Source organism: Nestor notabilis, unplaced genomic scaffold (genome assembly GCF_000696875.1).
Source record: "Nestor notabilis isolate BGI_N333 unplaced genomic scaffold, ASM69687v1 scaffold16351, whole genome shotgun sequence".
NCBI lineage: Eukaryota > Metazoa > Chordata > Aves > Psittaciformes > Psittacidae > Nestor > Nestor notabilis.
The window spans coordinates 1-26,529 of NW_009916216.1; the positions used below are offsets into that span (position 1 = coordinate 1).

The following is a 26,529-nucleotide window of genomic DNA, read 5'->3' on the forward strand; positions in this document are numbered from 1 at the left end:
ATACATATATATAATCTAATATATATATAATTTAACAAAATTATTATAGTCAGGTGGTAGAAGAGTAATAGAAATGTAAGATCTATTAAGAAAACATAGATCCTTAAATCACAGTAATGCTGCTAGAAAATTTGGAGACTCCACCAGCACAAAGAGAACAGAAACTTCTGCTATACCAGATGAAAAACATTCCCATCCCCAAGATAGTTCAGATGCAGCTGTCATTATAATTTTGTTCGGGCACATTTCGTGCTATTTAATGCAGTTACATAGCTTTGGAGGATGTCTACACATGGATCTCTGATGTTCTCTTCCAGAGCACTGCTTCAGGGTCAGCCCTGCACTGGCAGACCTTGTGGGTCATATTTGGCTGGCTCAGAGTGCAGGTAGAACAAGATGTAGATATCCCCTTCAGGTAAATCTTGGGGCTGTCATCCTGCAATCTGACCTTGACTGGCAAATCACAGAGGTCATATAGAATCCCACTGACTTCAGTAAACTCCATTTTGGTACGAAGGTCATTCTACATGGATCAGGATGGGTTTAGAATCTGTAGGACTGTAAATACTTACATGTTTAACTTAACTTATTCATAGAACTGGCTCATTTTTCTTTATGCATTTTCAGGGGGTTTTATGTGTTTATCTTTTTTTAGTGGGATGAACAATGTGTATAACTGAATTTACTGTCTCAAATTTTAGATGCGTGGTTTTTAACAATCGGGGAATTGCTGGTGAGGAGCTGTTGGTAAGGATGACTTCTAAGATAAACATCTCTCACAAGCAGTATATATGGAATCATTGGTGTCTGTTTGTACAACTGGATTTAAATGAAACTCATGTTGAAAATGCAGAGAAGAGAATCTAGTCTGATACATCAATGATGTGCCAATATTCATCTTTTATTTTAAAACTCAAAGAGGTCAGCTGATCAACACACAATTTTTGTGAACATGTCATTTTAGGAAATAATTTAAATTATTAATGTATGTAACATTAAAATGAACAATCCTTACACTTTTCTTTCCAAAAATACTAAAATATCTAAAATGGGCACATCCAAGAAATTCTGTTCAATCAATGTAATTTTCTCCCATTGTTTTAAAATACAAATGCAAATATAAGAAATTGTAATTACTTTCCCAGTTGCCAATATGAGTTTAAAATAGATTTTGATATGGTTAAAAAGTTGTGCAATTAAGATTGATCCATATTATGTGTTACTGAATTAATGAAGTGAGTTTACATGGATAGCCATATCCTAAAAGTTAAATGTGTTCCTCTATTTTTCTCAGCAATTATGCCAAACTTGGCTACATAAGGTATTTTTTGTCTTTGGGATAGACATACTATGTTTGCTTGGAAATTTAACTAGCAAAATGACAAAGTCTCAAAGCTAAGTATTTTCTGCAGTTAGGGACAAGGCATGATGAATTATTGCTGAATAAGCTTTGTTCTTTCAGATGTGTTTTGTTGACAGCTCTGCAGCTGGAATAAATGTGCATAATACTCGGTATTGTTTTGTATTTTTTAATACCCTGGTTTCAACTTTAAAAAAGCTCAGAATATTTTCCCATAATCAGATAAAGCATTTCAATGCATATATTGCTATGTTAAGAGTAGTTTTGCATACTTTTAGAGATGGATCTACAAAGCAGTTTTGTGACACACAGAGTCCTTATTGATAAATTTCTGAACTGCTGAGAGAAAAGATCTCTTGTTTGGATGCATTGTGTGTATATTACTGTAATCGGATTTCCATCTTTAAGCTTCATAAGATCTTACTGTGCAGCAAAACAGCTGAAACTACCACATTTTCTGCAAAGAGGCATGGGGGGAGAGGTCTACAATTCCACATAAGATCCCTGGTTAAAGATTTTGAATATTAATTGAGCACCAAAGTAGAAATTAGTCCTGCAAGTAGTTCTCTTTCTAGACTCTTTAAAATAGATTTAAATGATAGCTACTTATGATAGCTACTTATGATAGCTACCAAATGATAGCTACTTAAAGAATCAGTTTGAAAACGCTGTTCTTGTTGATTATTGGAAGTGACAGTGAAATATTTTTATGGAATACTCAAATATTAGATTGACTACAGCCAACATGAGCTAAGATGGTGTTTTAAAATATCTTCATATAGGGAGCAGACAGATAGGCATTAAAGTATAAGGAATTAACTGAAGTTAAAATGCAGGATATCTCTCTAGTTTTAGAAGCTTGATAAAATACACTTTCTTTTGGAATACATTAGACCCTAGTTACCAAAAATAATTTCTTTTTCCTTGTAAACTTCACAATTTAATTAAAATAAAACACATTCACACTGGTTTTAATTAATGGGGTGTAAAACAGTGAAGTGTAATTCATGTGGATGAGACCTGGAAATGCAGCATAAATAGAAATTAAACCCATCTTCAGTTTTAATTACCCAGATTTAGCTTTTTTTCCTTTTTTTTTTAATCTTGGCTTCAACATTTCAATATTCTTGTTAAGTGTATTTTAAGTAATTAGTTTAATCTAATTAGACTTGTTAAAATTGCCCACAAATACCCAGGCTTTTTAACTGAAAGCAATTTAAAAAAAAAACCTCTTTATAAGACATTGTTGCTTTAGGCAACAAATAAGTTCAGTTAGCTCATAACTAAGTTTTTTCCTATTTAATTTAATGTTCATACTGAATTTAGGCAGGCCAGCTGCTTCCTATAGTTCAGTCAAAGTCACTAACATGTTAGTAAAAACTATAGTTAAAAGCTCTCTTTTGCTGTAGATGAAATCTAGAAAATTAGAAAAATAAACCCCCTCACTTTACCGTGATTCTTACGGTTCCCAAAAGGATTTATCTCCCTTACACTGCTCCAGATAGGCCCCCAGATTGTGGCCTGTAGCAGGTGTCTGTGGAGATGAGGCTCAAAAGCTGCGCTTACCATGTAAAAGCAGGGAAGGGGTTACCCAAATCTCAGTGATGCCAGTGGAAGTCATTCCAAGTTTGGATTCAAGATTTGAAGAGACTGATGGTAGATAGAGAAGGGATACGTGTTTCATTGCTTTAGTTAATAGAATGTTTTAGTAAATCAGGTAAACGGCACTGGTGAATTTATTTATCCATTTATTTGCTTGTATTGTGTGTAGAATCTAAATTTTGGCTACTTTTCAGATGCTGACAGTACTTGAAATCTAGCATTTTCTCTTGCATTTGAATGTGGGTGAAGATGGTAAACTGCTGGTTTAACTTCCTCTTCTGTAAATTGCAGCCTTTATGGTATGTCTCCATTTCCCCAGGGTATCTTAAAAATACCAGTGCCTGTCTAGTTCTGCCGTAGTTCTGTCTAGTTTAGCTCATTGCTCTGTGTACAGATTCTGTCTAATGACGTGGAGGTTGCAGATACTGAAGATACTTTTCACTTGTTTATTTTATAATGATGGCAAGTACAGCTCCCTTCCACCTCCTCATGAAGTGCTTTGGGTTTGTATTTGCCATTGAGCACAGCTTCACGATAAATGCTAAATTCATCCTGTTATATAAATGATCCACTGTTCAGATTGCTTTGTCCTTAAAGGATAATACAAAAGCTTATGATGGCATTTTTTCCCTCTGACTCCTTACAGACACCAAGGACCTACTGTGCCTCTAATACAGAGGATTTGGAGGCTGTTATTCATCATGTACACAGCTTGCACCCGTCAGCTCCGTTCATAGCAGCAGGTGTTTCGATGGGAGGGTAAGGTATAATGTTACACAAGTCTCAGCTTAACTATGATTGTAAAATAAGTCTGTTGTAGCCTGACTGTGCATTACTACTCCGCAATACTTGCATTACTCACTGAGTTGCAACTAACCTGGGTCGCTTTCCAGCAGTTCATGTTCAGAAGACCTGTAGAAACTTCGTATCTTCGAGGCTTTCAGCTCCCTGTCAGGGAAGGTTGAATTTGGACAAGAGGGGGTGTGGATAAAGGCAGGAAACTGTGACAGACAGGCTGACATCCAAACAGGTGGGCAATACAATCTTCAGGAATTATGGAGGCTGTCTCTGGAACAGAGGGATTAAAAAAAGGCACTAGAGCTATCATACCATGTTTCTTAGCAACTTCTGGGAATGACAAGATTTATCTTCACTCTGTTTGGGTTCTGCAGTGTGTGGTAAGTTAGGCTGGGAGAGGTGTGGGTATCTACTCTGTCTGGCTCAGAAGCAAAAAGTAGTATTGTTGAAACCGGTATGGGTCGATAACAGCATGTCATATTAAGACTTACGGTGTCTTGGCTTCTCTCCAGAAAGCACTCCTAGAACAGACAATGATAGCACAGTTTCTTAGAGAAATCACTGCTAGAAGCTAGGAGAAATGTTAAGACAGCCTCTTTGATGAAAATCATAGGAGAGGAGAACTTCCCTTAGAAATACTGCAGACACAGTGGTAACTTCCCAAGACTTCCCCCTTCTTTCTGACAAATTTGGTTGAGGGTGGGCAGATACAGCCTTATATATTGACATTAATCTGCTAACAACTTGTAGGAGCTTCAGGGTAAATACAGATTTGTTCAAACAATACAGTTATTGATTATCAAATCCAGGCAGCCCTGTCTTCCCATTCACCAATCGTTCCCCACCGTGTGACATGTAAGCTTATTAAGGGTGTGTTCCATCTCATCATCTAGTTAACAAAGATGTTATACGGTACTGGCCCCATTATTGACTCCTGAGGAACACTGCTAGTATCTGGTCCAGCCACTCCAGTTGGACTTCAAGTTCCTGACCACAGCTCTCTGAGCCTAGTAGTCTGGTCAGTTTTCCGTGCATGCTGCAGGTCACCTGTTCAAACCGTGGCCCTCCAGTTTGGCTACATGGAGGCCATGGAAGACTGTCAAAAGCTTTGCTGAAGTGAAAGTCATCAACATCCATTCCTTTCCCCTAATCAGTGAAGGCAGTCAGCTCATCATAGAAGGCAACCAAGTTGATCAGATATGCTTTGTCCTTGGTAAATCCATGCTGGCTGTTATCAGTCACTTTCTTCACCTTTACATACTTGGAAATGGCTTCCAGAGGGTATTCCTAAAGCACTGAGGTTAGGCTGGACAGCCTGTATTTCCTCCTCCTTGCTGTTCTTGTAGATGACATCAGAAATATGCCATAGTTGCTGCAACCTTTCTAAAGTCACAGAAAGCAGTCTCATAATGGCATTGTCTGCCTCCTTATGGAGCTTTGGTGCACCTCACCATGTCCCATGTCTATGCCCAGTTTGCATAACTGGGTCCTAATTTGATTGTCCTCTGCCATGAGTAATACTTCATACTCCCATACTCTGCCACTAGGCACAGGGACCTAGTAGGCCTGAGAACAGACCTCATCAGTGAAGACAGGCAGCCTCTACTTTTTACTAATCTTTTTTTTCTGGGTTCCCTGCTCTTTTGAATAGTGGTCACAGGAGAGAATAAAGTCTGGTCAGCCTGATGTCAGTTGTTCGAGAAGATCCTCTGGAAGCCATTTCCAAGCACATAAAGCATGAGAAGGTGACTGGATTCATCAAGGACAAAGTATACCCAAGTGATCTGATTGCCTTCTGTGACGAGATGACTGGCTTCACTGATGAGGGGAAGGGAATGGATGTTGTTTGCTCTGAGCCTTTTTTTTTTTTTTGTACCAATGTATTTACAGAAGCCTTTCTTGTTGCAGGAGCTTTTTTCTTGTTGTCCTGCATATCCCTTGCTAGTTCCAAGTCCAGCTGAACTTTAGTTTTCCTAACTGCCTCCCTACATTATTGGACAATGCCTGTTTCTCCCAGGCAGCCCACCCTCCTTCCACCTTCAGGATGCTTCCTTGAAGTCAGTTAAGAGATTTTTGTTCCTCCATGTGTTCTGCCACTCTTGCTCAACTTCCTGTACATCAAAATGTACCACACTTGTGCTTTATGTTCCACTATCCTTAAGGTCATACAGTTTTCCCAGACCCCTTTGCCCATCAGGGGCATCTCACATGGGGTCCTGCCAACCAGATCACTGAAGAAATTAAAGCCAGCTCTCTCCAGTATTGTAATTCTGCTGCTTACCTTCCTCACTCACTCTTGATCTTCAAAATCCAGCACTGAATAATCTTAGTAGCTAAGACTGTTCTGCACTTTCCCATACCTGGCGGGTTCTTCCTTACGTGTGAGTAGCAGATCCATAGCACACTTTCCCTGTTTGGGTCATTGATTGTGTATCAAAATACTGTCCTCAGTACTGTCTGGAAATCTGGTCTGCTTGTGCCCCGCTTTGGCACTTGATGTCAGGATGGTTACAGTTCCCTGTGCCCAGTGATTATGAAGTCTCTTTTAGCTGTCCGAAGACTTGGACTTTCTAATTCCTCCTCTTAATCAGGAGGTCTATAGCAGATGCCCACCATAATATCCTCCTCTTTGTTAGCCTCCTGTCTGATTTTGACCTGTTAGCTCTGAACTGGCTTATAACCTTCACCAGTGAAAAGTTCTGTGCATTTAAATGGCTTCTTTGCCTCCTCCTTGTCCTCAAGGCCTTCATGAAGAGCCTGTTAGCATCCATCATAGCACAGTCTTGTCTGCTTGTGAGTCCTCCATGTCTCTGTGGATCCAATAAACTTGTTATGTGACTATGCACAGACCTCTAATTCCTCATTTTTTTCCCATGCTGTGTGTTCATGCATGTGCTGGCAGATGAGATGGTCTGCAGTCATGCTGCTTTCTCAGGGAAGTGTGACGGCCTCTTCTGTCATGCTGTCGCTTCATCAAGGCCTGCCAGGCCTTCACTTCTCTTCAGGCTTTGTTCTCCATCCCTTGACAAACGTCGTTTTACACCCTTCTTCACAAGGTTAGCAAGTTTGTTGACTCTTACCTTACCTGGCTGCTATCTCTCCCCAGCTCAGACTGTTTCACATGCAGAACAAAATAACATGATGTACTGCAAAAACATGTTTCACTGGAAATGTTGAAAGCCAAAGAAGCATCTGCGGTAGAGATCTGTTTCAACAATGAGATACAGATTTAAAGCACAGTAGGTTCCTCATGGGTAGCTTCATGTGTGGTGCGCTGTTATTCTAGAACTGAGAGGGCTGGGGTGCAGTAGGTGAAGAACCAGATTTTCAGGGCTGAAGATGCATTAGAAGCTGGTTGTTCTGCAACTGGTACTGAAGACCAGTTCAGCCCTTAGTGTCATTTCTGTCCTTAGCTTAACCTAGTTATGGCATCCTAAATAGTGGTGAAGTCTCTTAGTGTGGCACAGGGATTTGTGTTTTGTTCCTGGTTTTGGACTCACCACCACCACTGGGTGATTTTAGGCAAGATGTTCCACCTTCCTCCTCCAGTATGTTTTTAAAGTCCTGAGTCACAAACAGAAAGCATATGCTTAATCATACAGAAAACTGGAAGAGTCTCTAATCATCCATGTAGGGACTGTTTCCACACTTCAAAATTAGTTGGAGCACTTGTATGTTTAAAACAAGCAGGAGCAGAAATCTCACCAGGGGCATATTGTGAACATCATCCACTTGTCGTAATCTTACAGTAGTTTTTGTGATCTCTTCTTTTTCAGAACTCTCTGAATAGCCAGTTAATCTATATAGGGCACAGTTGCCCAGCTAAGAAGAAAAATAAACATTCACTTCACAAATGTGTAGATGTAAATGAAAGTCTACCTGTTCTATTGGTCTTCAGTATGTATTTTTTTGGAAAGGGACTTGTTTTCTAACAAAGATTCCTAAACCTTCTTTCTACCGCACATATTCTGTGAGTTCTGTTCAAGAACTTGCTTTGCTACTGCAGCTTTATTGTTTATGGTTCAGTGTTCTTACAGTATGTAGACTGGTGACTCAAAGGTCCCTCCTCTTCTGTGGGTGAGAGGGAACATAGCTACTAAATTTCTGTATGTGCCACAAGTGACTTTCCTCATTGGGTTTAACTGTGTGAGCTGGTGGCAGGAGCCCACTCCCAAGTGCTGTTTACTGTTATCTTCTTGCTGGTTCCTACCAACTGGCAAGTCTTTGCTAATACCAAAAACTGACTGCCCTTTTGCACTGCTGTCCTATGATCTGGTAGGTGGTGCATGGGGGAAAAGTCTATGTGATAGCAGGCTGGTTCATGGTGCTTTGCTGAAGGTTGCTAAAGGTCTTCTGAAGCATGGTAGATGACACCAAGGTACACAGTGCTGGTGACTCAGGGAGCTATATTAAGTTGTAAAACCTGTAATGTTTTGAGTTAAAGGCTTGATAATAAGGTGCTGGTTGTAAACTTTGGGGCCTCAGGCAGGAAAGCAAGACTTACAGCTTTTCTGTTAATATTTTTTTTTACTCTCTTCTTGCTATTTTAGTTTTTCGGCAATTGACGGGTCAGGTACTGGTGAACTCTCCCCTTTTTTCAACTCAACTATACATCAGCAGGAGAGACTGTAATTTGCAGTTGTTCAGAAAAGCAAGATAAAAGCCATCTATTTGGCTCATAATTTTGTTTTGCTACTTTTATTAATTATTCAGGGCTTCATTCTTTACATGCTTTGTGCTCAAGAACAGTTGTGTTCTCTTACGTGTGTGAGGTGGGTTAAAGGCTTTACTTTCAGCTCAAAGGACAGCTTCATAGCGAGGCAGGCGTGCCAGGGGCAGCTTCCATTTGTCAGGCACACTAATCAGACTTACCAGATCAGGAAGACTGAGAGCTTGTAAAATGGCAAAACTTACTAATAACTTAGGAGTAACCTGTTGCATGAGTAAGGTACATTTATTTGACCTCTTCCTCCCTTTTAGTGATATAAATAAGGCTAGAACATCTCTATCTCTAAAGGCACTCCTACACACGTCCTACACAGCGCTCTCTGTCCCTCTCTGACAGTAGAGGGAGAAAGCAGACTTCATGAGTCATATGTTGATGACACTGACTACCTTTTTCAAGTATTAGGCACAACTGTAGGGCTGATAACAAGAAACTGTTGAAAAACAGACAAAAAGATGGCTGATTGTTTTATCTGCTTTAAACTGAAGCAAACAATTTGATAGTATATATGTTTCTGTTTTTCATTTCTGTTTGTAGCATGCTTCTTTTAAATTACCTGGGCAAAACTGGCAGAGACACTCCTTTAATGGCAGCTGGAATTTTCTCTGCGGGTTGGAATGTTTTTGAATCTGTAGAATCTCTGGAGAAGCCACTAAACTGGCTTCTTTTCAACTATTACTTGACTACTTGTCTACAATCCTCCATCAGCAGGTGAGTTGCCTTGTGAACTATTTAGCAAGATGGAAGGATGTTAGCATGAGATCTACAGCAGGTATAATAATAGTGGCAAAATGAATGCTGTAACAGCACTTTCCATAGCTGTGCTGTGTGCATTCTTCAGTAAGTTTTGAAATCTAAAGGATCTTTGCAGGAAAGATCAATGAGACTAAATTTCTCTGTTCCTCAAGGGACTTGGCACGAGACCAGCACACTTCTGTACTTACGGGTGCAGTGAATGGATTTTTAAATTATTTTTGACATGCACATACTGACTTTGAGTATATACATATATACACCAGTTCTTTTAAGTCGGCATTGATTGCACAAGCATGGAAAAGACGAGTTCATCCTTTGTTTTATAAAATTAGGATGTATTTTGTATTCCCAAATATTTAGTTCTCTTACCTTTGGCATCTTTCTTGTGGCTTATGCAGATTTTTTACTATGTTGCTGGGTGTGCCTGCATATGAATGAACAATTCTTCTGCTCTTGGATTCCAGAAAGATTTTAATATGAAAAAAAAATTAAAAACCAAGCATGTTATCATTAGGGAATTGTTTCTAGAAATATATCTGTAGAGCAGAGGAGTTTTACATCTGTTTATATAACAAAAAACAAGCTCTCCAATTATTTTCTTTCTTTTTAGGCATCGACAAATGTTGGAGAAATTATTTGATATGGATCTCGTGATGAAGGTACGTGAAAATGTTACTTCTGCTTTAGCAGTATGCTGCTTTCCAAATGCTGACATAGTTCCCTATTTGAATTCTGTACTTCAGGCTAGAACTGTTAGAGAATTTGATAAGCAGTTCACTTCAGTCATGTTTGGCTACCGTACAATTGACGATTACTATGAAGATGCTAGCCCATGTCGCAAGCTGAAGTCAGTAGGAATTCCAGTGTTATGTCTAAACTCTGTGGATGATGTTTTCTCACCAGGTCATGGTAAGTTTAGGCTTTTTAAAATATGTATTTCTGTATGTGTAATCATTAAGACAAACTACATAGGTCTGAGAACGAACCTCTGTGTGGAGGTGTATTTAAATGTTATTCGTACGTAGGATTGAAAACCTCCAAGGATGGATCAGTTTTGCAATTTAATTACCGTGCAAGACACATGTAAGAGACACAGACACATATAAACCAGCTGATAATGGAGGCACCTGATTAGTACAGAATGCAGAAACACATGGGGTGGCAATCATTAGCCATTAGTAGACTCTTTACAGTCAAAAGAAAGAAATATGCACATTTAGGGTATGAGTTATCTAATGTAAGAACAATACCAGACATACTGCCCTCCCTCAGAAGCATCCAGTTCTATTTGCCAAGTACAGAGAGACCCTATAATGAGGAACTGTGCTTCAGATGTCTTGGTTGTAGACATTCAGAGTTCAATTAAAGTGAAAACAAGTATTTTTTTAATTGCCGTTCTTCAGTCCAGTCCCTAAAAGGAATGTATGGGAGTTGCTTATGGTTCAGGTGACTTGAAATCCTCAGCTACTGATCTCAATGCCACCTCCAGTGCCTGAAAATTAAATGTCAGAAAATATGTAAGTTAACATGTAGGCCAAAGTCTAGGGTAAGGAAAGCAACATGGACAAGATGAGCTCCTAGAAGGATGCACACTGAAATTAGTAAGAATCTAACTAGAATATGAAACAGCAGTATCAGCTATTAACAGGCTCAAGGCTCTGTTTTCCCTTTTCTCCCTATTGTCTGGCAAACACATGATTATTATGAACATTTTGCTTTTCCTCTGAAGATTCGCTTTTTCCTACAGTCTGTGTAGTGGTTATTGTGTCTGAGTAGAGAGGAAGAACAAAAGCTAATGTAGAGAAAACCACTGTAATGAACAGTCGGCTGGGGGGACAGCCTTCAGCTGTACACCTGACACATTTAAAGATGAAGTTTATACAGTTGATTTATTTCAGGGGAGTTTTCTTCTGCCACAAGTCAAGTGAGATTCTTGCAGAAGGAGTCATGAAAGCAGAGTGAATAGGCAACAAGATCAGAACAACAAACAGAAAAATGAAGGGATTGGAAGAGGCTCTGTGTGTGTGTGCAGTGTTTATCTGTGCAGAGAGGTACCACACATACAGAAACGTGTGTGCACATTATCGTTTGAAGATGTGTTAGAGACAAATGTGATATGAAGAAAAGAGGGGCATTCCAGTAGAGAGCAATAGGAGTCCGATTTCTTCTCCTCTTGATTAAAAACCATCCATGTTACGCATGAACAATATGAAGAGGTGACAGCCACCTAATATGAGGGGGGAAATGGTGACTCTGGATTAACCAAACTGCCTATCCTTTACATTGGCTAAAACAAAGGCTTAAAATAAAATATCTGGGCAAACATAGCAATACGCTTCCAGAATACTGCATCTACCTTTAACAATTTGCCGTTCAGGGAGTTTCTGAGACAGAGTTAGTCTCTTTGTATTTACTGGCCTCTGTGGCTATTTGGTTATTTTCTGTTATTTAGTGTCCTGGAAATGAGAATGGATGGGGTTGTGACCCTAAAATCTGTGTCCAAATATAAAATGTGGCTATGTGTCATGATAAAGGGGGTGTTTATACCCAATAAGAAGGTATTCTCCCACACTAGGGATTCTCAAGATACATTTTAGGGGTGCTATGACCCTAGGGATGGCTTTGCCTGTAGTACTGCAAGGTGGGTCATCTGCTGTGCCATACTTCTGCCATTAAGTATCTTAGAGAGGGAACAATGGCTTCACCTCTGTCTCTAGTCTGGCTCCATTAGTGGTTTCTGTTCTGAAGTGAAGTAGTAACTGTGGCAGGAGTAAGCTAGCTAGTTAGCACATGTAACAACAGCAGTGAACCAGACAGTGTGCCTCTGACCCTGGAGGATTTGTTAACCTTTTCCAGCATATTTTCACAGGGACCGGGACCTGTGTTAGCTGGACTAAAGGTAGTGCGATACTCAATGCCCTTATCTCTTCATTCTAGAATATAACCTCCAGCTCTCAAAGCCAACCATTGACCCGGACTCCATGAAATCCAATCTGAACACAAGAAAACAGGGTTTTTTTTAAACTGTGAGAGTGGCCAAACATGGGTAAAGAGAGGCTGTGGGGTCTCCATCTCCATAGATGGATCAAAACCCGATTGGAAGCAGTCCTGGGCAACCTGCTGTAGGTAACCCTGCTTGAGCAGGAGGACTGGACTAGATAACCTCAAGAGATGTCTTACAGCCTCAACAATTCTGTGATTGCTTAGATCAGCTAGCCAGAAGTACTGCCCTAGGGTACAGCTGTAGCAGATCTCTCCTCCCTTGAAGGTGGTTCTTAAAAGAAACACAACTCTTGGTCAGCAGCAGATTATAGGGGTGATCTTTTGTGTAAGATTAAGTAGCAAACCTCTTTGAATGCGTTAGAAGTTCTGCAGTGTAGGGGTGGTTTGAGGTAGAGCACCAGCACTTCTGAAACAAGAAGTGTTGGAGTCTGTTGTAGTAACTGTCCATCCTCACTTAAACTCTCACTCTAACCAGCCCTTCTCCATGAAAATGTTTGGGTGGATAGGCATTCATTTATTCCTTTTTCACAGAGTGAATGCTGTTGGCTCTGAACTGTTGTCCTTGTGGTGACAAGTTTACCTTAGAAAGGGCCACCAGGACAATATTGATTTACAGCTAATAGCGTGACTCTGTTACGTGTATCACAGGGCACCCTGGTTAGCAGCTTAAAATTATGGCTGGTGCCATCAGTTACTGGAGTTCATTCATCTTGATGCTTTTGCAGGCTGGTTTATGTTAGCACATATGAAGGGCTGGTGTTAGTCTGGGAAGTGACTTTATTCTGGCAACTGGCGTGTTTTTTCTGACTTGAAAGTGTGTGGACACAGGTAAGCCTGTGGCAACCAGAGCCACTTTCCACTCACAACTGCGTAATGGATTCAAAGCCACAACATTTCTTCTCCTCCAGACTGCAGCCTTTTATTGACTTTGGGGACTGGTTATTTCATGCCTCATCTGTCCCAGTAATACCTACCAGCCTTTAAGCTACCTTCTACCTCTGTTGTAGATAGCTGTAGCTTCCAACAGCTGTGAAACAGGCCTGGAAAACTCATTAGGGAGAAAGCTGTGCCAGGATTCCTTTGTGTTTAAATATCTGTTATCAAGGCAGCCGTATCTATCTTCCTGTAACAGAGTTTGGGGGATACAACCCCAAGTCTGGTTTGTCACTACACAATATGAACCTATAGAGAGACTTCCCTTAAGAAGTGCAGATGCGGTCTCTGTTGCCTTTTGCTACCTGATCATTTCTCCTCATGTGACTTTCTGGTACACTTTGTACTTCCCAGCAATTACTGTTTAATATATTGTGAAAATGCGCCCTTTGATCTCAGTCCAGTATTAGGAAGAAACAATTTATCTGCAGTCCTTCCTTAACGTTGCCGTTTAAAGTTCATAGAGCTTGGCAGCAGATGCTTCTGTGGTAGGTTAATTCTGGGACACAGTCCCCGTACTGTGTAATAGTAGCTAATGAAAACAAATGGTTTCTTCATTGCATGGCACTTCTCTCACAGTAACTAATTTAAATGAGCCATTGCTTCAGGAAAGATGTAATATAACCTTTTATTTTATGTGAAAAAGAAATCAAGAAGATGGAATGATAGTATTCATTATCGGCCTCACATTTAACTTTTCATCTGAAGTGGCATTTTTCTCCTTAAAGACTTCAAGCAGTGTATTAGGCATCCAACTTAAATTGCACTATACTAATGCTTAGCTAATTGCCACTGGTGAGTATTGTGCCCAGGCTAGAAGCCTGCCCTAGAAGCCAGGTACCATGTCGGCTCCCTCCTGATCCACTGTGCCAAATAAGTGCGTATCTGAAGCTCAGCTTTATAGTTTTTGTTGAACTCTTTAAACCTTTTCTGTCCCTCTGAATCCAAACTTAGAGTAATTGCTCTTAGGTGTTATTTTGCATCCTATTTGTAAACACCACAGTTGAGTGAAGCTGGCTGGAGAGGCCAAATGGCCAAGGAATGGTCAGACTGAAAACAATTAGAGTGAGAGTTTAAGGGATAGGGAGAAATCAATCAAACAGTGGAAGAGGAGGTCTGAAACCAGTGACTTACTGAAGCTGATGCTGCTTCACATCTATGTTTTTCTGTTGTTCCTTTTTTAAAAAGTACTTTTTGCAAAGAATGTACAATAGATTGTTTTATGAACAAGGTGGCTGCCCCATCCCTGGCAGTGTTCAAGGCCAGGTTGGACACAGGGGCTTTGAGCAACCTGGTCAAGTGGAAGGTGTCCCTGCCCATGGCAGGGGGGGGGGACTACCTGATCTTTAAGGTCCCTTCCAACCCAAACCATTCTGTGATTCTGTAATTCCATGACATAATTTTGCACATACATATTTACATTGTGATTCTGTGATCACAAATAACAAGACTGTGCCTGCTGGATCAAACAGCAGTACAGATTTTGGTCAGTAGACATGTGTACAAGATTACACACGATAAAAATGAGCAGTAGTGTCTTTTGGCATGCCATCCTATATCCTAGGGTGCATCACATCCAGTGCTGTGTTCATCTGCCCTTTACATTGCCGAATTTGCTCTCTTGCATGGTGCGTTTATATGTGGATGGTTAGCAGCTCCTAGAACAGCCCTGAGAAAAGTACTGCACGACTGCCAGGCGGCATTTGCGTTTTGTCACTGGGGAGATCACAACATACTCAGTGCTCTCCTGAGAAGCTGCAGAGCAAGAAACACTGCTGGGGATGTATCAAGACAGCCTGTGCCAAGGGCAGGCTCTCCTGTTCACCACAGGGGAGGTGAGAGCAGAGAGGTGACAGCAGGTCAAACTTGGCACCTACTAGAAATCCTCGCTGCGGATGGAAGCAGATGACTGCATATTCAGCACAGTGCTACAGCTTGTGTCATGAGAGCGATGATCTGTGGCAGAATTCTGCTGTAAACGCCTGTTAGTTACAGTAGGGAGAACTTCAGGACGGGGAGGATGACATTCATACAGACCTGGGCATGGCTTACACCTTACCTGGCACAGAAATAACCAGCATCCGAGCACCCATAGGCTTCTAGGAGAGAGCTGCTGTAGCTGCTTAGAGGCAGGCAGCACGTTGCACCGACTGCAGTCTTGCCCGTCAGTTTGGGAATGAATAATTTACCACCAGCAAACTGATTTGGGAGGTATCATTATGCTGGGAACCTCTGAATGACAGGTATGCAGAGGTCACAGTGAGCACTGGCTGTAAGGGCTTCCCCAGCTGGGTTGGCACAGCGGAGGAGACATTTATGGTCATCTCCCCTCCATACCCCCAGCAAAGCAGTTTCTTACTAGGAAAGGATATTTCTCTCTACACTTTGATACTAGTCTGACAAAAGGGAATGACCATCATGTTTTTGCACAATCTCAGCTAGCGAAGAGGTGTGTTTGGGCCAGTACACAGCTGATCCGGAACCCACTGATGGAGTTGTCATGTTATCTCTGATTCTTGGAGAACAAGTCTGTCTCTCCTCACACATTCCTCCCCATACAATAGGCATATAGGCCTATTCACTACTTCCGTCAGTGACCAGGGAGACAGGTGTGGTTCATTGCCTGAAGCAGGAATGGGGGACTCAGGGTTGAGTCTGATCCCCACTTCCCTATCAGGATTCTGTTTAATATGGCCCACATACTACTAGAGGGAAGAGAAGCAGATGGCTTGGGACAGATAAGTGGGCAAATTCCCATGCAGCCTGCAGAAGCTGATATGAATGGTAGTCACTGTCTTTGTACATGGCAATGTACATTCACAGCATCCCAGGGAACCAGAGCAGAGATTGCTGGGCAGATTAACTCAGGCAAAACTCCAGACAAGTGCTTGCTGAGTTTGGAGTCTAAAAATGATGCATCTGTTGGATTGCAAGAAATAACACATTGTTTTCTGCATCTCTCATTTTCAGCCTGTTCTGTTCCCCAGTCCAGGCTGACAGGCTGTAGACTTCTATTTCATTGACTTTTCTTTTTACTCTTGCCTCAGTATTACTTTAAAAGGCCTGGATACTGCATATAGTATTTTCAGTTTTCCAGCTGAACAAAGGAAAAGTCAAGGACTTCTTGTAGAGACAGTGAGAAGCACAGTTTCTTCCACCTAGTGAAGAATCAGAATCACTTATTAAATGCTGGAACCTATAAACTACTTAGATGCATGCAACTGTGAAAGGAGAGGAATAATGGAAATTACTATCACCAAGTAGCAAAGAATCACAGGTACTCTGCATGACAATCCCCAGTGCTCTCTCAGGCTCAGTCTGTGCTCTGTTCAGGGCACAGTCAAGTACCTCATGCTATGGGCAGAAAACCTTGTAACACATTATCAAAAGACACTTAACCTGCTGCGGATGCCTTGGCTTAGCATCCATGCTGAGGCCCTGGGGTGGAAGAGAACACGTTGTTTCAGGCACTGTAAGGACTTCTGAGGTGCAGACTGCTCCTCTGACCCTGATCTGTTTTAAGTTGCACATCTGTTCACCACAGTCATTGCACTCAAGATCTCCTGTGACTTAACTCTGGCTCGGGGTCCTTCTTCGGTAAGGAATGGGTGCTGTGCTCTTACACTAGTTGCTGAAAACAAAGGCAAATAGGCATCCGAAGCACACAGCAAACGGCTGTGCCAGCATCCAAATCAAAGTAAGGAACTTGCCTGTAAAGAAGGTAGTGATGTGCAGGGATGATGGCTATTTGAAATAGCAGATGTGTAAAGGGGTAAAGGAGAGAAGAATCCTAGAAATAGGAGTGTGGGGGGATGCGTCTGAAGGAAGTTCAGTCAGAAAGGGATGTGGACAACTGACACCTCCTCCCTCCCCCTCCACCCCAAAAAAAGAATCTGATTAAAAGTTGCTTTTCAAAAAATACTTCAAAATAACTGAGGCAGCAGTAGAAATCCTGGGAATAACTCACTGCTTTCTGTTGTAGTGCCAAGGCATTTTTACTTCAGCAGGGCATGACCTAAAATCAGACTTATTTTCTTGGGAAATCATAACTTTTTTTCACAACCCAGTGAAATTCCCACTACTCCCTTCTGTCTGGACAAGGCACGTCTTCTTTTGCTGTTGTTTTTTCCTCTCAGTCCTGAATAATCAAAAAATCTGTATGACTTTCGTTTTTTTCCCTTCCATGGAGTTACTATTTGAAAACTGGAACTTTGAAAGGCATTCTTTACTGAAACTTACGGAGATTTCTGCCTGATCAGGTGTATATTTAGCATACTTAAAACTCCAGAAGAATTTGCTTAAATAATTTTTATATCAAGAATGCAAATGCCACAGCCCCATAAAGCTTCACTGTTGTGCCAACCAGTTAATGGGATAATAGGGTCATCCCATCACACTGAAATGCCATTTGTATTTCAAATATGATAAAAAATAAAATACATGCCATAATATTTTATTACGTATGTCATATTAAATGTTATGTATAATTATAAATTCTTATTACTAAATATTATGGCATCCTAATATTATATTAACTTTTTATTATTCTGACATACAAAAGTCATATCCTTTCCCTGTCATCAGTCTCCCCTTGATGACCTTTATTTACCATCACAAAGGGAATTGCCCAGGTGATGGCATTGAATCAGCTGAAAACTAACTTAGCAAGAGAAAAATCCTTGTAGTATCTGGTCTAATAATCCAAATCCTAAATGAAATAATTTTCTAGCAGTCACTGTTTAGTAGAGAACCAGTAACCTTTCTGTGCAGGTCTCTGTGCCGTTGTTTGCCCTTCCTCTGTTTCTGCTTACCTTGCGTGTTTAGATTATGAGCTACTGAGGGCAAGAACAACCTCCCACTGTGTTTGCCTGGTGCGGCCTAAACGTGCAGGTATAAATGTGTGGTGAATCGGACAGAATGATGATAACCAAGGATATCTTTAATATCAGCTGATAGGGTATCTTACAGACAAAAATCTTAACGACATTAAGGGTTTTGTGTTTGCAGTCTCCTACAAAAGGAATGGGTTTCACAATTAGGGTTCCAGTTTCTCAGGTTTTCCAAAGCTGAATGTTGCAACACAGGTCGAAGACTATAGGCTTCATTGTCCTTTCACGTACACTACTCACTTATACCAAATCATGAGTGTGCATTAACATGAGTGCTGTTCCATCAGTGAGACTGAAAGAAAGTTGAAGCTGGAACTTTTACAGCAGCCAGAAAAATCACACAGAGAAGGTGAGTTAATGGCAAAGGCTTTTAATGCAGATACGGTTCTGCATCCTGCAGTAAGTTTAAGCATATGTTAATGTTGTGCATATTTGTTCATATATATTACAAGAAACATTTAAGAGAAATTATTCAGTGGCTGGCACTTCTTAGAAGGATAAGGACTTAAAATTTTCTTTCCCCCCCTTTTAGCTATACCAGTAGAAACTGCCAAACAAAACGCAAACGTTGCTTTGGTTCTGACTTCGTGCGGAGGCCATATCGGTTTTCTGGAGGGAATATGGCCAAGGAAGTGCACTTACATGGACAGAGTCTTCAAGCAGTTTGTGCAAGCTGTGTTCGAGCATGGAAATAAAATCTTTAGCATGTAGATTTGGACCACTATTCTAGCTCAGTGGCACATTCTGACAAGGGCAGTTAAGCTTAATGCACAAATTTTAACTTCTGTAAGCCAGCAAATGGATAAAGTCCATTACTACATGCAAAACTATTTTTGCCTAAGATTTTGTAGCAAGAGACTAAATATGTTGTCACTTTTATATTTATTTTTAATATGCCTTACTAAGAATGATCTTAAATGAAACAGCATTCCACATGCATCAAATCGCACTTAACCACAACCATCAAGTAGACAGGTTATAATTCCTCTGGATTTTAATTTAAACCGGTACATATTTAGGAGACTTAATTTAGGTGGCTTTTACTATTGGAATGGCAACACTCAAAATAGCATATATTATCTTGTCACGCATAGTACAAGATGGCCTGTTTCTTAGGGCACTAATGGCGAAAACCTTAAAATAGGAAAACAAAAGGAGGAGGGAAAACAAAGCAGCACTGATTCTTCAAATAAGTCAAAATTTCAGCATGATATTCCATAGGATTAGATTGATAACCTGCTTTTGCTCTTCTGCCCTGAAAATGTTCAGATTTAGGGCTAGTTATTGTTTTTTAAACTGTGTCAATGCCATACTTGTCTTATATGATTATTTTTAAACAGCTAATTTATAGTGTTTACATATAACCAAAAGATTCCTTTCAAACAGTACTGTAATAGCTTCTGTAATTAAAAGACATCTTCTTGCATTTCTAAGTTCAGGTAAGGCTTGTGTGGTCATATATGTAATACATACCTCATATAACTGGTAAGCTGTGATTCCATCTGTCATATTTCTATTACCCTGCAATAACATTTCAGTTTTAAAGAAGAAACATTAGAAAAATCAAGACATTATGAGATAATCTGCTTTAAATTAAAAAAAAAAAAAAAGAAAAAAAGAGAGATATCCAAACCCTTTGTCTCTGCCGTTGTTTTATGTAACCTCTAGAAAGAATGTAACAGACTGTTTAAAGAAAGCTGGAGCTGGGATGGGGGTCAGAGCCCCGTCTCTCTGGTGTGTTCCTTTGATAATTTGTCAGCACTTCAGCAATAGGCTGTCAAATCATTGAAGCCTCTGCAAAGTGATTTCTGCCCTAGAGGCTTATGAGTTTGTGAGGCTGACCGGGGTGTCACTGAGCTCCTCAGCCTTGAAACAGAGTGAGAGCCAGCGTGGACCTTGGAGGAGAAACGACAGTTGGACAGAATGTATTCTGAAGTGGATGGGAAGTCCAAATTTAGGGCATACTGAAATCACAGAAAAGGCTTTTAAGCAGCTTCTGTGGAGCTCCCGCTTCATGCCGATCACTGATCTGGGCCCAGCCACACAAGATAAGTCAGTAAAGATGCCTTTGCATTTTTATTTTTATCTTTTGAGTGGGGTCAGTATGAGAAGAAAATGCGGATATGAAAAGCCAGTCAGGTCTTTTGTCTCAAGCAGTACGTGAACAGCCCTTTTTTGCCAGGAATGTTTCCTAGTAACAGCCAGGGAAGAACAGAAATACTTTTTGTCTTTAGAAAAAGAAATGGGGACATGCTACACGAAAGCTGGTTTTGTGAGGTGGGAGGCTAAATTAAAAAATTAGAAAGTGCTTTCAAGTTTTGACTTTTCAGACAGGCAGCGGCCCTTGCCCAAGTAACAAAGTCTAACTTCTTTTTTCGCTAAGGAGGAAAATGAGACAAGAGACTTGTAAAAGTAAAATGGCATTTTGTGCATGTTCCTGCAGTACATGAAAGCAGCGTGTTAGTAGGGTGCCTTATTTATTCCAATGTTCATTTCCAGTTTTTATGTTCGTACAGAAACAATGAGCAATAAACAATGTGTTGAGCATTATATTTGTTAAATGTTTGAGTACAGTACTGTTCAAAACTCAGCATCGTGTATTAATAAAAATAAAACCACTTACGCACATGTTTAAATAAAAGTAACATGATTAATGGCAGAAGTTCTGTCTCTTTGCATTGTCTTATTTCATTTGGACCTAATCCCATCCACAAATCCCCATGATACATTTCTCTTTAAAGCTACATCTAGCAAATATGTGTACAGTTTGGGGTTTTTTTTCTCCACCAATGTGGAGTTTTTTATTACACTCCATTAGGGAAAATGCATTGTTCAAAGCACAGTGTGCAAAGTGACAAAAAGCAAATTTTACTATGGATATCTTCAAGCTTTCCCTGTCAGATTTTCTGGAACATATAATGCAGACACTTACCTCAGTTCTTGTGGGGGGGACACACACTAGCAAGAAGTGTCATAAACATTTTTGTTACGTGGTGTCTTTGTGTCTTCTACACAGTTTCACCAGTAAGCCAAAACCCAGAATGTGCCCTCTGTTCAAAAAACAATGTGAATTTCACAGGGTCTTGATTTGGCTTTTCATGGGATCTGGGTACCCTGGCAGCAGCAGGGATATGAAATGTTAGACGTGGGAGAAAATTGTTGGTTAGCGATATACTCATTATTGGAAAGATTGAGTGAAATGAAAATGAAATTTCAAATCACAAAGGTTGCAGAAACCTCTGAAAGAAAACCTTCTTCCCAGTTCAGAATCAGTAGTGGAATTTGGAAGGGGCCTCTATAGAGAATCCCCCTGCTCTACAGAGGACATACTACATGTATGTTCCAGAACATCCACCTCTTCTCAATTTGCTCTTGGAGTCAGTGCAAGGTACTGTTCTTTTTATCTGTAAAGCCTTCAGTCACTGAAGATCCACCTGTGACCTTAGCTGTCTTAGTACGAGATCATAAAGACCTTAAACAGTAATTTATTATGTCCACTCTTGGCAAACAGACTTTTTAAGAACTGAAAATTTCAAATAGAAAAATCTGGTTCTATGAATGCAGAGAAACTAACCCCTGGTATACATTTCACATTGAACAGAAGAAGGATTAATGCTCTTTTTAGAAACCAAGACATACAACAGCACAGTTTACCAGACTTAGCTGAATGGGCTGTGGAGGACAGTCTACATTTCTACAGGAGCTGGTGTCAAGAAAACATCAATGAAGTGGTGGTGACTCTAGGCAGGTCGACATGGTCCTGTCAGTATGGCATAGAGTATCACGCTTCAGACATCAGTACGCTCATTGTTGCAGAGTGCCATCACTCCGAGGCCCAGACTGACCATTACAGAGGCTGGAAAAGGGCCCCATTTTCAAGAATTAGTCCCCAGTAATTTAGGTTTAGGGAGCTGCCCCTTACCTCCTCCCTGCTGCAAGTTGCCATTTCCAACTGAGATCTAGTAGTAAACGGCTTCAGACCTTCAAGTCAACAGAATGGAGCAGCTTGCTTATCTCAGCAGTTCCCAAATGTTTCGGACAACAGCCCCCTTCCATTTTACTGTAATTCTCTGGACCCCTATGCACTACTCACATACATACACACCCACTGTCTGGCCTGGCCCCAGATCTCTGCAAACCAACTGCCAGCCTTCCCTCCAGCTGTAGTGATCTGCAGTGCTTTCTACCCCTGCTCCTCTCACACCCCCACAAAAACACCACACTCAAACACACAAGCAAACTGAACAAGTCCGAGCCCAGGCTTCTTCCTGCCTCCCTGCAAAAACACCAAACCGAAACAAAAAACAACCCCATTCCCCTCCCTGCTTTCTTAGCTAGATCCCTTGTAAAGCTCTTTAGCTCGGGTCAGGGCACCCTCCAATCCCTGCTGTCCCACTGCCTCTTTCACTTCCGGCTCTATAGCTACCTGGCTCCTGCCAGTGGCTCAGACCTGGCAGGAAGAGAAAGGCCTTTTAGGCCTGATGTGGTGCTCATGAGCAAGCACACCATGATCTCCCCACACCGCTTCAGCTCAATGCACCGTCATCCTGCAAACAAAATTAGAGGAAATACTTGGTCACCGAGTCACTGAGCTGCCGTCATGCACGGCCACCCTTGAGCCTGAGCTGTGTCCTGTGGTTCTCATCCCAGGATGCCAGCTGGTGAATAAGAGCCTTGGAATGCCCAAGGTAATGAAGAAGAGAGAAGAGGGTATAAAAAAGCCCAAAAGAATCTCCCTAGGGACTTGCCACACACCTCCAGCATACACACTGGATTCCCTCCCCACAAGAGGCTAGTGCTGCTTCTTAGCAGCCTGCAAAGTAACTCCTGCAGCCAATCTGCTGTAGCATATCCCAGCCATGTATGTGGGGTTTTACATTTTCATTCCAACACTAGAAAAAGAACTATCTATCTGCCAAATGCACCAGCAGCCACAACAGCCAGTGGTTCTTCATCGGCCAATGTCTCTTCCTGAGGGATCCAATGTTCCTGTCTCTTTCTGAAAGTCTACTGGAGACACAGAAGTCAGCCCCTCCTTTCTTCCTGGATGAGGATAGAGGGACCTTCTGAATCTGCTAAATGGATGGAAATCAGGGCCCTGTGCTGCCCCAGCTACTCCTTCAGTTCTTTAAAGGATCTATATATTTAGTGATTATAAACCCACTAGTTTAAATCAGCTCCGTATGTGGCCTTGGCTAACCCATCTGAGGCATTCTTCCAATGCCCTGGGGGTGCCTGCAGGGTTAATGACAGCTGAGAGGTTTAAGCAGCTACTGCCTCTTGGTTGTCAGCCACCACTTCCTTGCCCAGATGAGATGCCTGACAAGCAGTAGGGCAGGTTGGGAGCGTGTTAGCAGACCAAGTGGGGCTGTGCTTGCAGGACTGGTGTGATTGAGCTTGGGATCAAGAGCTCAAGTCTGTAACTATGTAGCCTCTCCTAAGGCTGCAGTTTTACGAGCAGCAGTCAATGTCAACAGCTCCCTCATGCCAGAAGGGGAAGGCTTGCTCTTCCTTCTCCCCTGCCTCTTCTTATCCTCCCTGATTCCAGACCTCAGCGTTGCCCTGGCAGACTGTGATCCACTCCTTCCACTGGGTGAACTTTTTGCTAGCTCAGTAAGTTAGATTTGCTTGCCTATGGGTGTCCCTCAGGTGCTAGATGGGGGGTGACATGAGGTAAGGAGTTGGAGCACACTCCTGAGAGTGGGGGAAAGAACGTGGAGACAGGAGTGTGAAAGGCTTCCCCTTTTTGGTGACAGTCAGCTGTTACACAGATCACTGCACCTCCCTGGGCCATAGGCACTACCTGCAATTAGTGGGATGATCCATATGTCAGCTGAGTTATTGCTCCTGTGAAAAAAAAGGCATAGCCTAGAATCAAGTCGCTTTTCATTTAGCTCCAGACAAGAGGCACTCCAGCAGCATTACAGCAGAGGTAAGCAAAGCTACATTAAATCCTTTTGGGGTTAAATCTTTCCTATCCAAATTCTCTACCCGTGTGAATGCAGTTCCTCCTCCCACCCTCCCCAGCTCCCCTGGTTCTACAGCAAATCCATGCCCGAGCAGTCCTATTCATATTCACCACAACTTCCTGAGGAGAGTAAATTGCGGTAAAGTTCCAGTTCTTTCAGCGACATTTGCTAGCAAGTTCATATCGCCATCCGTGCTTCAAAATGCTGCCACCTCCTGTGGAAAACTGGAAATTTACTCACATTTTTCTACCTCCTGTTTTATTTTTCCAAGTTTTGGAATGTAACTCTTTATAAGAATGCTTGCTTCTTTACTACTTCCCTGCTGTACAGCAAATTACTATTCCACGGAAGGATGGGAGAAAATCTAGTTTTACTTGCTTCGTGTTCCTAAGAAAGAGGGATGGGGAAACATCATGTTATATTTACAGAGTTAGTGATAACATAAAGAAATGCTTTTATCATTCTCTAAGAAATTTACAAGCAACCCAGTGATTAAAATATCCTTCCTCTGGAAAGTATTCTATAGATTACAGTAGGAGAGCAGGAGACCTCATGTTGCTGTGTTCATTGTGAAGTCACAGCAGACTATCCTGCATCAAAGAGGAGCTGCTATAGGGAGTTATAAATAACATCTCCTCCCATCAGCTTTTTAAAAACCTGCAGCTGCTGAAAATCTCCATTTGCTGAGGACAAACTTTGCTTCAGTGAAGCATGGCCAGAAAAAGGACTTCTAAAGGAAGGCAGTTCCTTGTGTCAGTTAATAGAGACAAAAAACTCTGCAGGCGGAACAAAGTATCTCCAGGTAATTTGACTTATATCTGAAATATTTTACACTGTTCAGCAACTTGACTGCAATTTCCAACAATGAATCCCATAAATGTAATAGCTATAGAAATCAATAAAATGTGTGAAAAATGATAAAAAAGACCTAAAATGTTTATTATAAAAACCAAGATAACCACTCTTAAAATACTTCAAACATTAACAAAAGAGTATTTGCGGAGCATCTGTGTAACTTCCAATCGCCAAAATACTTGCACGGTCTCTGTTAGATCAGCAAACTGCAACCAGAATTCTGTACAGAAAATCAGAAACCTCTGGGAGAAACCCTGTCACAAGCTACCATTCAAAACCTTTTCTTCTAACATTTCTTGGCTGGCTAATGCCAAGAGATTCACCACGCTGTTCTCCAGTCATTCTGATACAGCGACGTACACAGGTAACTACGTAAATTTATGTCAAATAAAGTGAGACTGTGTCTGTGCTAGCAAGTAGAACCTACCAATAGGAGTGGATATGCACAGCAAAGCTACTCAATGCTGAGGTCCTGACACACGTACTCAATGCATTTCAGGTAGGACGTATTTCAGGTTAGCCCTTGCTTAGTAATATGGATGGAGTGTGCTGGGCACGCAGGAGGTACCTCTACGTTAGAGTTCTAGTTAGGATGAGCAACGCACTTTTGAAAGAAACCTCCTGATTGCGCCCACCTGACAGACAGGGTCTTGGACTGTGCATAATGGATTCCTTTTGAAACGGCTTGGAGCAACCTGCTCTAGTGGAAGGTGTCCCTGCCCATGGCAGAGGGGTTGGAACTAGATGAGCTTTAAAGTCCCTTCCAACCCAAACCATTCTGTGATTCTCAAAACCAAACCCACAGATACATGTGCAGAGCACGCCCAATGCATTCCAACCCTCGTGGTCACTGCATCCACATGACCACAGTAAAGCTGGTCTAGCACAGCACATCAGTGGTGTGGATGTCAGATCCTCAGCTCCCCTTCTTTCACCTGGAATTTCTCCTGCTTGCCAATGCACACACTGGAGTGTCTCAGATGTGGAAACATGCCGAGGCAATGAAGCCACAACGTAAGGCTGGTGAGGTAAAATGCACTACCTGGTGTCACAAGCACTGAAATACCCCAGCCAATGGAAAAAATAAAATCAAATCACAAATACATGTTTATGCTATAGAATGAATTGTGAAACACAGCGCACAACACAACTTGTAAAACAGCTAGCTCGCTCCTGCAGGGTTACTACTGAAAGGCAGCTGAGTGAACCCACTGCTCTGGAGAGGCAGGCACTGCACAGCACCAGGGCACATCCAACAAGCCTCTTCAGTCTCGGGGACAGACAAGCGCCTGTCCTCCTTCTGAGTGACGCGCCCTGGCACGGTGCTGCACCTGCGTTGGAGAGACCGACTGCTGCCTGCGCACCTACAGCGGAGCTCATCGGCAGGAAATCCACAGCAACCCCAAAACGTATCCCTGTATCCTTAAGAGAAGTTTCCAAAGGTGACGGCAGAGTGGAGATTGCTCGCCGCGCAGCACCAAACCCATCTGCAGAGGGATTTCCGAACACGCTTCCGAGCGGAGGCCCACGCACACTTGAGAAACGCTGACGCCGCAGTAACACCACCGCCACCAGGCAGCGCATGACTCGGGGGAGGTTTCACACTCTGCATTTAGCCACGACTGCCAGTTGCGAGGC

The 26,529-nt window shown here is 41.7% G+C and overlaps 1 protein-coding gene across 1 annotated transcript; it reads left to right on the plus strand.

Annotated features, from left to right (window-relative positions):
- Positions 1–265: 265 nt before the first annotated feature.
- Positions 266–19,200, plus strand: LOC104400778 (abhydrolase domain-containing protein 3-like; the record flags this gene model as incomplete). Its single annotated transcript, XM_010024482.1, has 7 exons — positions 266–415; positions 702–747; positions 3,609–3,721; positions 9,024–9,197; positions 9,853–9,901; positions 9,986–10,151; positions 18,600–19,200. Coding segments are annotated over 7 exons (877 nt in total), but the record flags the coding sequence as incomplete, so codon positions are not given.
- Positions 19,201–26,529: the final 7,329 nt, after the last annotated feature.